The sequence below is a fragment of the Emys orbicularis genome, chromosome 1 (genome assembly GCF_028017835.1).
Source record: "Emys orbicularis isolate rEmyOrb1 chromosome 1, rEmyOrb1.hap1, whole genome shotgun sequence".
Classification (NCBI taxonomy): Eukaryota; Metazoa; Chordata; order Testudines; family Emydidae; genus Emys; species Emys orbicularis.
Window position 1 is genome coordinate 119428632 of NC_088683.1, and position 13804 is coordinate 119442435.

The 13804-nt window shown below is 44.9% G+C and overlaps 1 protein-coding gene across 1 annotated transcript; it reads right to left on the reverse strand.

The window, feature by feature from the left end:
* Positions 1–219: 219 nt before the first annotated feature.
* LOC135894591 (estradiol 17 beta-dehydrogenase 5-like) lies at positions 220–12218 on the reverse strand. The gene is made up of 9 exons (XM_065422729.1): positions 12132–12218; positions 10139–10306; positions 9435–9551; positions 7462–7539; positions 5201–5323; positions 3456–3565; positions 3052–3217; positions 2054–2136; positions 220–259 (listed from the first exon to the last, which is right to left on the reverse strand). The coding sequence occupies exons 1-9, from the start codon at positions 12216–12218 to the stop codon at positions 220–222; spliced, it is 972 nt and encodes a 323-aa protein (XP_065278801.1).
* Positions 12219–13804: the final 1586 nt, after the last annotated feature.

Consider the following 13804-nt stretch of genomic DNA (forward strand, 5'->3'; position numbering starts at 1 on the left):
AATTAGCAATGAAGTGCCATTCGATTCAGAGACTGAGTTGATTAGAATTTCTGTTTAAATGTACAGTGTAGATCTCTTGACATCACCAGCAGAAGGTGGGCTTCCAGAACAGGGTGCTTCTCTAGGACTAATCACAGGAATGGGGCACGGAGATGAAATGTATGTCTGATTTTCCTTATGCGTAAAATAAAATCAGGAACAGTGAAAAGATCCTTTCCATTATTCATCCCTAAATGGAAACTGAGGGTGGCCCAAAAATCTAAAAAGAAAAGGTGACATTTATGAACTATCCACCTGTAACTATATTATTAGGACATCTGAGGGCAAAACTCAGGGATCTCAGAGCAGACATGCAACACTTTCTACCTGTCTAAGGGTTTTCTTTCATCACTGTACTATTTAAGCATGTGGGTGCTCTAATGCATCATCTCTAGTGAGATGACAGTAAGTTACAGCACAGTTTATAACTAATACCTTTCCCTTCAAACTGGAAAAATTCAAGGTTAGACTACATAACCCACTACAGGGAACATTTTGTGATAATGGGCCAAATTCAGCTTTCAGTGTATCCAGAGGAACTCAGTTGCAGTCACTTCCTGTGGATTTTTACCAGAGTAATGAAGTGCAGAATTTGTGTCAATGAAATCACTCCTGCCTCACTGTGGGGGGGTTGAATAAATGACCCCACCCAGGTCCATTTTGCTGTCATTGTGGGGGCCTCAGGCACTGGTGTACCTCGGTCCCGCCTATTCTCTGTGTGTGGCACATAAGTGTCTAGTCTCCCATAGGCTTTAATGCTTTGGTCTGGTTTTGGTTGTTGGGTTCAGTGTCAACACCCTTGCCCTGCCTCTGCCCTGCTCCTCCTTCGAGGCCCCGTCCCTGCCCCACCCCTTCTCTGAAGCCCCACTCCCTCTCATTCCACCCCCCACCCCCCCGTCACTTGCTCTCCCCACCCTCACTCACTCGCTTGTTTTCACCAGGCTGGCTCAGGGCATTGGGGTGCAGGAGCAGGTTAGGGCTCTGGGTTCTGGGATGGGGCCAGAAATTAGGAGTTCAGGGTGCAGGAGGGGGCTCCGGGCTCAGGCAGTGGGTTGGGATGTGGGAGGGGGTGAGTGCTCCGGCTGGGGGTCCGGGCTCTGGAGTGGGGCTGGGGATGAGCGGTTTGGGGTACAGGAGGGTGCTCCAGGCTAGGATTGAGGGGTTCGGAGAGCAGGAGTGGGATCAGGGCTGGGGCAGGGGGTTGGGATGTGGGGGGGGGGGTGAGGGCTCTGGCTGGGGGTGCAGGCTCTGACAAGGCTGGGGATGAGGGGTTTGGAGTGCAAGAGGGTGTTCCGGGCTGAGACTGAGGAGTTCAGAGAGTGGGAGGGGGATCAGGGTTGGGGCAGGCATTGGGGCGCTGGGGGGGCGGTCGGGGTGCAGGCTCCGGGTGGCACTTACCTCAGGCAGCTCCCGGAAGCAGTGGCATATCCCCCCTCCGGCTCCTACGCGGAGGCGTGGCCAGGTGGCTCTGCGTGCTGCCCTAGCCGCAGGCGCCGCCCCTGCAGCTTCTATTGGCCATGGTTCCCGGCCAATGGGAGCTGTGGAGCCAGCGCTTGGGGAGGGGGCAGCGTGCGGAACCCCCTGGCTGCCTCTATGCGTACGAGCTGGAGGGGGGACATGCCACTGCTTCCGGGAGCTGCATGGAGCCATGGCAGGCAGGGAGCCTGCCTTAGTCCTGGTGCGCTGCTGATCGGACTTTTAACAGACCTGTCAGTGATGCTGACTGGAGCCAGGTCGAAAACCGGACACCTGGCAACCCTATTCAGTGTGCGGGTGCTGGGTGGTGTTGGTAGCCTGTGATATACAGGAGATCAGACTAAATGATCTGGTTGTCCCTCCTGGCCTTAAACTGCATGACTCCATTCCAGTCGTAATAGCTATGATCCTAAGTACATCCTTTGTCATCACTAGGGTCAGTATAACACAAATCCTTATTTCTTTGTGGGGTGACCACTGCTGCCTTTCTCCTGCCTCTCCACAGAGTTCTAAAACACTACAAAGTATTATGACTTACTGTTCTAAAAGCACATAGGAACGGTTTTTGTTCATCCCATCAATGGTTTTCATGTCCTCCTCAGAAAGCTGGAAGTCAAAAACCTGACACAGAAGACAGGATCAAACATTGGGTTATTCCTGCAGGATGCATGTGCATCTACAGAAGCACAAGCCTCATGTTATGTGAGAAGGAAATGAAATAGGTATATTAATTTGGGCCTGCTCTTTCCACTGTATTTTAGACATTTCAGAGGTGAAGGGTATGTAGCTATGTAACTGTTGTGATTTCATTTTCTGTGCATTTTACCTTTAAACTTCTAGGAATCTGCTGTCTGCAGAGGCAGCTGCCATTTTGGGAAGTAAAGGGCATGTTACAGAGGAGATACACACTGTGCTCTCTCATGTAGCTGTTCCTCCTTGTTTTGTTCTTTCCCTTAATCTAGAATAAATCAGTCAGTCTGATATTCCTTGGGTATGGAAAATAGAACAAGGGATCCCATTGGAAGCTAATTTACCTGGGAAAGCTGTTTAAGACCCTGGACTAAAATGGGCATTGAAGGACAGAGCAGGGTTTGGAGAGGACCCATGGTCTAGGCAAGAGGCTGAGGGCAGGAAAGGGGCACACTCCCACTGGAAGATCATTTGTCTTTCCCATTTGACGTCAAGTATAGGGTTAGCCATTTTGGGAAAAGGCTCCACAAATCAGTTGCTCCCTCAGAATTTTCCCTTTTGGAGACACAAGGAGGACTCCAGGGTTTTTTCTCCCCATATTATTATTTGTTCTCTAGTGGGTGCCAAGTTACACAGTTCAAATATTAAAGTGGCAAAAGCCTTCTCTAAGTATAGAGAACCTGCCTGAGAACTGCGCTACACAATATGTGATAGTTCTCAGGCAGGATCCTGCAGTGCCATACTGTACAAGGGCACAAAAGTTCTCAGCCCTCTACAGTGTCCCATCTAAATCTGCACACAGGGAGGTGTGTCCCTCATCCTCTTCTCTCTCCCCTCCTGTTTTACCTGGAAGTTTTCTTCAATACGCTTTCTGGTGTAGCTCTTAAAGAGGACCACGATACCACGCTGCAGCTCGTAGCGCAGGGCTACTAGAGCGGGGCTTCGGTTGTATTTTTTGGCAATTGCACCCAATACTGGGTCCTCCAGCAGAACTGGGGTGCTTTGGTCTATCCTACAAAGGAAACAGAGAAACAGGGAGCATTTCTGGGATCAGGAATGTAGTCATCGCAGCCTAGTGAGGACAATGCCTGTGCAATCTGAAAATAAACTACTAGGTCTTTTCCAGCTCTCATTTGTATTGTATAACTTTATAAATATCAGATACTTTGAAGATGGAAGGAGGGGAAAGTACCCTTTAACCCATTATTGAGGTTCTAAACATGGGAGCACAGTCCAGTTTCTTTCCTTACCACATCTTGTCTCTCTGTGATCCCAGAACACAATAGGCTTCGAGGAGGATATCCTTGGATTTGCAGAAGGCCAGTAGTTTGCCTTGGTTGAGGTAAGGGTGACATTCAACCTGCAGAATCACCCCCCAACCCAAAATTGAGATTTCAGATCATATAAGCAGCAGCAGACAGACAAAAGAAACAGCAGATGTTATGTCGAGGGGATACAGAATGTTAAAAAAGCAAAGTAAATTTCAGTAAAATATCCTTCAATTAAAATACAGCCTAGCAGTGCAAGTGACCACGGGGTGCAGTTTAGCTGATAACAAATCCCAAGAAACAGTTTATCTAGTAGAGGACAGTGAAGCCAATACATGCTGTGTGGGGACAGGCTTAATGAGGACTTATAAACTGAGGGCCAAATCCTGCTTGCCTTACGCATGCCTGTAGTCCCACTTGACACCTCACTAAGTCTTCTACAAGGAGGTTTGGGCCCATCGTGTATTGTTACGCAGCTAGAATATGGATCAATATCATGTCCTGGACCAATACTGCCATTAAAGCCATGGCTATTAGTTGTAGTGAGATAACTACTAATATATGTTCTATGGGTCTTTACTGGGACCAGTTGTAACTGTAGATATGGACGAGATGGCACTCTCATTCTAAGCCCTTATTTTCAGTGGCTGATAACTTCCCCTCATGTGGTCTCTTGGTCTAAAATTTCTCATGCTTGGTCTCATGCTTGGTCTCAACTCATAAATGAATTTTTTGAGGGGGAGGGAAGAAATTGAATCAAAATCAGTTCAGTCATTTTTGAGTATGAAACAATAGTTTTTTCCTCAAGATAAGACATTTTACTCTTACATATTTTAATATTGAAATTTAGAAGTTTAGATTTTCAACTTCAAAATGACCTTCTACCTATATATAATCCTCCATATAGAACTTGTGCTATGCTAAGTTTAAAAAGAAAAACACTTGAGAGGTAAAATTACTTTCAACTACTGACTATGGGATGCTGTGCATATCCTGTGTTATTTTGCTTATCATATATAACTCAATTCTTTCCCTTTATCCAGCATGTATAGAATACATCTGGGTATCTACACGAAAGGTAGGCAAATAGATTAGAAAGTCACATTTCTGAGTATGAGTTTGGATAACCTGGTAACAAAACCTCCTCACATTCCAAGCAGAGAAAGGCTGGTGCTCTTAAAGTCCATTCCCATAGCAGGGGAATGAGGTAGCAGGAGAGGATCTCTGGATGTGCAGGGAAGCAGCTGTGTCTCTCTTTCGCCTGCCCCTCTCAAACACTGTTTCCTTTATGGGTATTTTCTACTTTATTCTTTCTTGATTTGCATTAGATTTTCCATGAATTTAATGATGGGCACAAACAAAGCCCTTTTCCAAACTCCATAAAATTATGGGTTTTTTTTCAGAACTTGAACCTAAATCTGTATTTGCTAATGGCCCCCCATCTTTAACGTCAACTGGTCCTAACACCCAAAAATTCTGAGGAGTTCAATATCAGGGTCTAACTGTTGTGGCTTGTGTCTACTTGAAGTGAAGCAATAAGAAGGTTTCCCTTTTGATTTAAAAGAAAGACTGGACATTATCTCCTGCTGAGAAAGACATTCTGGAGTTTCCGTTTCCTTTAAACACTGAGGTTCTTCTCCCATAAATGAAAATCTTCACTGACTACAAGTTCTGAATTTCTTCTAACACAACACTTTTAGGTCTCCATCCAAAGGCCAGAGTTTTACCTGGTTGAGAACAGGTTTGTACTTGAGCCCTGGTTTGTTCAGGATCATCTCCAGCTGTCTGATGTTGAAGTTGGACACTCCAATGGACTTCACCAAGCCTTCATCTTTACATGCCTCCATGACCTGGGAAAAACAACAACGGCCAGTTCCATTATCACTACTGGTAGTATAATTTCCATAAGACTAGAAAAATTATGCTCAACTAGGCACACTCCATGTAAAATTATTCCACCAAAATATCATTACACATACAGTAGGGGACATTTGATTTGTTCTAGAACAAAACTCTGATTTAGAGACAGTCATTTTCTAACCGTTCACTTAGGCATCAGATCTCCGTCCAATCCACTGAAATAAAGTAATCTTTTCCCCCAGTAGAAGGTAGACAATCTGGCCACTGTCTCTCCCAGTTGCTTTCTCTCTAATTTGTCCCTTACATATACAGAACCTCAAAGACATAGCGATACCCAATCATTGCTAGTGAACAATACAGAAATAAGGATACCACATAAGTATGGGACTACGAACACTAGTTTAAGAGTTTTATAGCAAAAAAATAATTGAGTATGAAAATTAAAGGGAAAACACAAGAAATATTGAAGGAGATGGACAGGTGCAGTGGTCACCGTTAGAATGTCTCTATTTACTGACAGTAGCCATGCTGTGGTGTCTGAGATGCGCCAGTGTTTCCCTGCTCTCATAATAGAAAATGACTGCAGAGTCTCAAATCACAAGCAGTGCTACGATAACAATGATACTGTAGCCAAATCCTGTTTACTTTTTACATTTAATAGAAAAAGCTTGCTAGAGTCCACTGAAGGGAAGGCACATATCACAGGGGAAGTTTTAGCTTTTTCCTTTTAAATGAGGGAGTTTAGTTAATGCTCATGAAACTGAGGAACCAATAGCACTAATTAGAACCTGGGATAAGGTGAGCAGACATTATGCTAACTTCCCCAAAGCTCTGTCAATGCACCTCAATTCTAACCTGATGCCCCTTTGTATTTCATTTCTGGCTTCTCTTGATATAGAAGCGCCAATGGTATTAAACTGACTGATGGATTTTGTAATGTAGATAAGTGTGGACAGATTTTGAGCCTAACTCTTCAGTGCTGGCTGGCTAATAAGCTGCAGTGCCAAGCCACTTAAAGAGCATTAGCTAAAGAATTAGGGATCTGGTGGAGTCCTCATCTTGGCTGACTCTAGGGCAGAATATTTCATCCCTCCTCTGTGGAAAACATCACCTGTAAAGCCCAGACTACAATTCTGTCCCTGACAATGCCTTTGGCAATATCCCTGTCCTAAGAACAGGGAAGGCCAAAGCATCTCAAAGTGCGGTTCTGCTCTACAAAGTGATTCTGTTAAAAAAAAAAAAAAAAAAAACCATGTGAGATTTCATGTTTATTGTCTCTCAGTGATTTCCCCCTTAAATCTGCTCAGTTCACATGTAAAAATACATTTCACTTAACTAGCTACCCTGAATACTCATTGAAGGTCTGGGCTATGCACAGTTATTGTACTGGTTTAATTCTATCAGTCTGAGGCTAGGTCTACACTACAGCGGGGGTCCGACCTAAGATACGCAACTTCAGCTACGTGAATACCGTAGCTGAAGTTGCGTATTTTAGGTCGGCTTACCTAGCGGTGAGGACGCGGGAAAGTCGACCGCTGCCGCGCTGCCGCCGACTCCGCTGCCGCCTCCTGCCGAGGTGGATTTCCGGAGTCGACTGCAGAGCGATCAGGGATCGATTTTACCGCGTCTTCACCAGACGCGGTAAGTCGATCCCCGATAAACCGATTGCTACCCGCCGGATCGGCGGGTAGTGAAGACAAAGCCTGACACTGATGGAGTTAACCTTCCCTAGTATGATGGGGCAGCTCCTACAGCAGTCAAGAAAGGGTTAAAGAGCTCCTCTGGGCACAACCCACCACAGGCATGAGACTTGTCAAGCCTGGAGTAGGGTAGGACCTTAAAAGGGAGGATACTGGCTCAGTCTGGGTAGGAATCTGGTGTGAGCAGAGCTAGAGTTCCCCAGAGGACAGGGGTTGTTTCCTGGGAAAACTGCGTGGGCGCACTGGCCTCCTGGGCCCCCTGAGGAAGTAGAGGGACTGGCTTTTCTATACATTCTCCTTTGCCCTCTAAAAAGGTCCTATGACTGAAAAATCCCAGAAGTCTGAGCGCTTTCTGGGTAACAGTCAGCTGGCTGACTAAGGAAACTGGATGGGCTCTTAATTAACACTGTGTTAGTCACATCACTCACCTCCCAAGTTTGACGCAGATCTACAACATCGAAAATGAATTTTCCATTTTCATCCTTTGGGAGTGGATCTGTCCCGGGCTAAAAACAAAAAGGAAATCCCCCTTGGTCATGATGCTTTTTACACAAGTGGATTTTAACTATTTTGTGGCCAAGGAAGGAGTTGTAAGGAGGAGGAGTGGGGGAGGGAAGGTGTTGAACTCTAAAGCTGGATAAAAGCAATAGAATGGTTTTATCTAAAATGTGGAAATGGCAGAAGTGCTAATTGACTTTTTTGTTTCAGTTTTCACCGAAAAGGTTAGTACTGATTGGATCTCTACCCATGAAAATGAGGTAGGATCAGGGGTGCCGGAACAGGAGGGGCCAGGTGGCTATGCCCCCCCCCCCCCACCATTTTTTACCAGTCATAAGGGCGAGTGACAGGAGGCAGAAAAGAACGAGCAGGGAATGGTGTCTAGGGGGGAATACGAGCAATGGGAGCGGGGCCTCTGGGGAAGAGGCGGCAATGTGGGAGCGGGGTCTTTGGGGGAATAGGCAGTTTGAGGGCGGTGGATCAGGGAGAAGGGGTAGCATCAGGGCGGGGGCTTGGAGAAAAGGGGTGGTGTGGGGCCTCGGTTCGGGCGCCTGTGCCCTCCCATCCTTTTAGGGTACTTCCGCCACTCCTGCATAGGATATGAGACTAAAATAGGGAAAGAACAAGTTAAAAATTACTTAGACAAGTTAGATGTCTTTGAGTCACCAGGGCCTGATGACTGAGGAGATATCTGAACAATTAGTGATTGTCTTTGAAAAGTCATGGAAGATGGGAGAGATTCCAGAGGACTAGAAAAGGGCAAATATAGTGCCAATCTATAAACGGGGAAATAAGGACAAACCAGGGAACTTCCTAACTATCAGGGTGGCTAAGTACTGGAATAAATTGCCTAGGGAGGTTGTGGAATCTTCATCATTGGAGTTTTTTAGGAGCAGGTTAGACAAACACCTGCCAGGAATGGTCTAAATCAGTGGTTCTCAACCTATTTACTATTGTGGGCCATATCCAATACTACCTGTATGGCCCTGAGGATGTCACATGGGCCGCAGCTCTGTGTTGATTGGGCTGCAAGTGGCACGTGGGCCGCAGGTTGGGAACCACTGGTCTAGATAATGCTTGGTCTTGCCACAAGTGCAGGGGACTGGACTAGATGACCTCTTAAGGTCCGTTCCAGTCCTATGATTCTACCTTGAACTGAAATGAATGCCTAGAAATAATTTTGTGTCAATAAGAGGATATGTGTTGATACTGGAAAATTAATTAGCTCAGCTAAGCACTACTTTGATAAGAAATTCTGTTTATACGCAGTGAAAACAAAGCATGCATGTCAAAAGCAATTAGTGCCTAGAGATATTATAGATAAAACATATGTGGTGTCACAGAAAACTGATCGCTTCTCTGACAAAAAAAAAGAAGTTTGAATTAATGAACACATGGTTAATAAAGAAGTTGTAGTTGATTACAACTGATCACAGTAACCCAAGGTTAGTTTTATAGATTATTGGTGAATTTCCAGAGTAACTAGAGATAGCTTTTGATCATTAAGTGTATATTTGAATTTAGAGAGTTCCCAAGATAGTTTGTAAATTTGCCAGTCCACACATATATATGTATATTTTAGTGGCATAGTGTGAACCAGGTAGCATATGATGTTTTAATAGCAAGGATTAAAAGCATAACCTATGTGCTTAATATAGATTGATTGTCAAGGACAGACAATATGAGTTTCCCCCCAAAAATATTTCATTATAGACTGTGCTTCATGCATTAGTTTTTCTTTTGTCTTTTGCCTTCCCCTCGAACACCCATCATAGGCTACTTCTGTAGGCTGGACGTACGACTAGATGGACTACGGGTCTTTTTCAGAACAGCTCTGCTCTGGCCCATGGATATACTACCAAACATTTGTTTTCCTGTGTATATTTTTTAAAGAAATGTTTACCTTTAGAGACATGGGGTTGTGGATAATGAAGAGATCAAGATAGTCAAACTTAAGTTTCTTCAGTGATTGTTCCAGGCAGCTTCGGACAAGTTCAGGACGGTGAAAGGTACTCCAAAGCTGTAATGATTCAAACACAACTGTTCTTTCTGAAAAAGTCCTCTCTTGTCTCTTCTTTCTGTAAAAACCATTTTTCTAAAATGTCTTAGTCGTGTCATACTGCTGGCTTTACCTTTTTAACAGAAGGGTTGTGTTGTGAGGTGGTTGTGTGCAAAGATGCACATGAGAGTAAGAAGTGAATGTTTCCTGAAGAAGCAGGGCGAGCGGCTGAAATGCAGCCAGGATGTCAGAAGTGCACTTGGTCCGTACAGGAACTCTATGTGAGGCCACTCTCAAGGTTAAAATCTTTTGGGCTAAATTTGTTGTCCTTGGTTATTGGGAGTCACTCTGTTGTCTGACTTCAGGAGTCGGCCCTGAATGAAGTAGCCGTTTTAGCTTTGCTTTCACACAGGTAGAGATGAGCCTTGTGCTCAAACCTGTAACTTGTTATAGAATGCAGTTTCCCAATTCTGTGAATAATACTCCCCTAAATGCAATCTTTTTAAAATTGTCCTTGACATTGACAACATTCTTCATAAATTAGACAAAATAATTAGCTCGGGAAGCAGTACGATAAAAATACCGATGTTAAAACAAAACCCACTTACCTTTCCTGTGTAAAATATGTCCTCTCTTTTGATTGTTCTGTCTGCAATCTTCTCGTGAATGGCTCGCCCAACCTCCTCCTCAATCCCATATATAAAGGCTCCATCAATATGGCGGAAGCCAACTTCAATAGCCACCTTTGTAGCCTCCTCACATTTACTTTTTTGAACCTACCGGTTAAGAAGGTGTAGTGTCAATCTCTCTGGATTAGGGATATTTTATGCCAGTAGCCTAGAGCTTTGATCCCCATCTGAAAGACCTGATGTGGAGTTTTTAAGATTCTGATACCTTCACATTTAGAATCTTTGAATTTACCTTAAAGGAAATTCAAAGATTCTGGGCCTGATCCTCTGTTGCCCAGCATCTTGTGTCATCATCTACACCACAGCAAAATAAATGGAATGTAGGTGTAAAAAGCTACTATTCAGACATGACATAGGTTTTTTACTCCCACTGTGCACAGAAGTAAATAACTCCTTGAAATGCAGAGCAACAGCATATCAGGCCCATTATTTCAGCTTTCTTTTTACAAGATTTAAAGATCAATCAGTACGGGACCCTGAGACCAGGAGTGAGGAGCTGTAAGAACCAGATATCAACATACACTGTGGATTAAAACCCCCAGTCTAGCTGAGCTGAGCTACAACCTATTTATTTAAAAAAAAAAATCTTATGATTTATACGCCAAACTCATGATTTTGTCAAAACTGAATTATGGTTTTGAATTCTTGAGTTTGGCAGGACTGCATTCCTTTCATGAGTAGTTGTAACAAAGGCAGCTATTAAAACTGTTTGGTGAGAACTATGATTTCATGAACCCTTGTTGCTTCTTGGGTAATGACTCAGCTTTCTTCCATCTAGTTACATCTTGACTCTATTAAGATTAATAATTGAAAAATATCTGACAACAGCCATGCTTCATAGAGGACAAATCTCTGTTGAGGCATGTGTGATTCTCATTACACAAAGGCCCCTTTACACTACTCTGGCAGTGTGATGCGGCCTTAAATTACCCCCACTTTAGAGTGGTGTCTTAGTATAACTGAGAAACTGGCCTGAGTGAATGGATGCAGTTGACAGACTGCAGTGTGTAGGAAAGTCATATTTTAGGAGGTGGTCTTTTCTGGGAGTAGAGAGATCATATCAGTCTGGCTAATACCGTGCAAAGATTGGAAGGACTCACTGAGACATAGGCCTCTACGTCATTTAGGTGGTTTTGAAAATTTTATCCTTATGAACTAAACCCAGTGAGGTAATTCAGGTATGATCACAATTTTACAAAACTGGGGAAACTAAAACACAAAGAGGCAAGTAAGATGCCCAAAGGTTACATAAGTGACTCAGAGGCAGAATCAGATCTTCTGACTCCAAGCCCCCTGCTCTGGCCACTAGACCCGTCCCCTCCACACTGGGATCAGCAGATAGCAGGACTGTTGAGAAGGGAGAAAAAGGAAATATACTCATTTTCCTTCCCTCAGTGTAATTCAGTGAGCAGCACTACAAGGGCTAAAAATAAATAACTTCTCTTTAAAGAAGCTCAGGTTGGGACCAAAATGCATTGGCAGAGACATACGGGCCAAAAGCTGGGAAAGGGAGTGCTGTATGTCAGGGCAAAGGTAGTTAGATAGTGGCTCTGGAGGTCAAAGAGGTGGATTGACAGATGCATGTGGGGCTCTAGGTGGTAGATCTGCTGTAGATCAGGTGTTTTGGCAGCTCTGGGTCATGGAATCGTGCATCAACACCACATTCACTCAAATAATAAAAACCAACAACCTTTTCTTACAGACGATGATATTCTTGCATTTATATACTAGTATCATCTTTCACTCTAAACCCCAAAGCACTTTTCAGACATTGTCAATAGTTTTATAAACTAATATACAGGGATCTCATCTTGCAGCCCTTTCTGAAGTGCTACAGGCAATGGTTATAGCAGTGCCCAGCAATGTTAATCAACAGGTTAAGGACAAAGAAATCCATGAAAGATTTACTTACTGCATCAGGGGAATAGGTACCAAATCCTAGTGCAGGAATTTTGTTCCCATCATTCATCTTAATACAGTGGTCGTTGTCAAGCTCCATCTCTTAACAGTATTTCCTCGATTCTTTACTGAACGCTGAAAGTTTGCAGCACTGCTGTATGAGCCAGCGAGAGCTTCAGAAAGAAAACAACCGTACGAAGTTCTATTTTATATGCATTTTTCCAGGGCGTGGATGAGGAGTAGCAGCCAAGTTACAGGCAGCAGGCATAAGGGAGGGAGGAACAAAAGTGCAAATTCAACATGACAAAGTAAAATCAGAAAACACACTATCATTATTAAACAGTGGGTTCAAAGTCGGTCTTTTTCCTCACCTTTATTGACTTAATATTGCTTCCATGTGACACAGAATAGAAGCGTATACAAGATCTCCCTTCAAATTCACAGTCACTCTACAATGGGTACAAAGCATTTCCAGAAAAATATAATTAGGAAACTGTTATACACTTGAAGAAAACATTTTAAAACTAACACTTATCACATATGTTACTAAATTTTCAAACTCATCAGAAGAAAACAATAACAATTAAATTACATGTGAAAACAGTACAAGAGAATTGCCTACTGTTTAATTGCTCCTATGAATTACAGATTTGAGTGGCCCTGATCTACTGGCTCAAAGAATAAAGATAAGAAACTTTGTTATCAAAATCAGAAACAAAACACAATAACTGCATTACATAGAGACCTTTATTCTCCCCTCCCCCAATAATCTAGAACCATGCTAGAGATTAGTTGTTCTGAATTTCTGTTTAAAATGTAGTGTGTAGATCTCTTGTGCGGTCTGCGCTCCCAGAGAAGAGTATTTCTCTAGGACAGGGGTGGGCAAAATATGGCCTGCAGGCCAGATCCGGGCCCTCAGGGCTTTGTATCTGGCCTGTGGGATTGCCACCCCCATGGCGCCGCGGGCCCCGCGCCACTCCCAGAAGCAGCCGGCACCACGTCCCTGTGGCCCCTGGAGGAGAGGGGGCAGAGGGCTCCGTGCGCTGCCCTCGCCTGTGGGTACTTCCCCCGAAGCTCCCATTGGCCAGGAACGGGGAACCGCGGCCAATGGGAGCTTTGGGGGAGGTACCCACAGGTGAGGGCAGCGCGCGGAGCCCTCTGCCTCCCCTTCCCCAGGGGCCATAGGGACGTGGTGCTGGCCGCTTCCCGGAGTGGCGCAGGTCCAGGTCCAGGGCCTGGGCCAGCAGGAGGGAGCCTGCCCTGGCCCTGGTGCGCGCTGCTGCCACCCCGGAGCCGCTCCAGGTAAGTGGCGCTGGGCTGGAACCCACACCCTGAACCCCTCCTGCACCCCACACCCCAACTCCCTGCCCTGAGCCCCCTCATACACCGCACACCCCTCCTGCACCCCAAACCTCTGCCCTGAGCACCCTCTCGCACTCTGCACTTCTCCCTGCACCACTGCCCGGAGCTCCCTCCTGCACTGTGCACCCCCTCCTGCACCCCACACTCTCTCCCGCACACCAACCCTCTGCCCCAACCCTGCATTCATGGCCCTGCATGGAATTTCCCCATCCAGATGTGGCCCTCAGGCCAAAAAGTTTGCCCACCCCTGCTCTAGGACTAACCCCAGTAATTAAGGAAGGAGAAGAAAATTGGGTCTGATTTTTTATAATGTGGAAGAAAAAA

Bases quoted from the DNA above. Each gene is read 5' to 3' on its own strand.
- LOC135894591 (XM_065422729.1), bottom strand. From the start codon at position 12,218: ATGGAGCTTGACAACGACCACTGTATTAAGATGAATGATGGGAACAAA. The intron at 5,324-7,461 runs GTGAGTGATGTG...TGTTTTTCCCAG, and splicing joins ATCTGCGTCAAACTTGGGAG to GTCATGGAGGCATGTAAAGA. The intron at 2,137-3,051 runs GTAAAACAGGAG...CTTCTGTGTCAG, and splicing joins GTATTGAAGAAAACTTCCAG to GTTTTTGACTTCCAGCTTTC.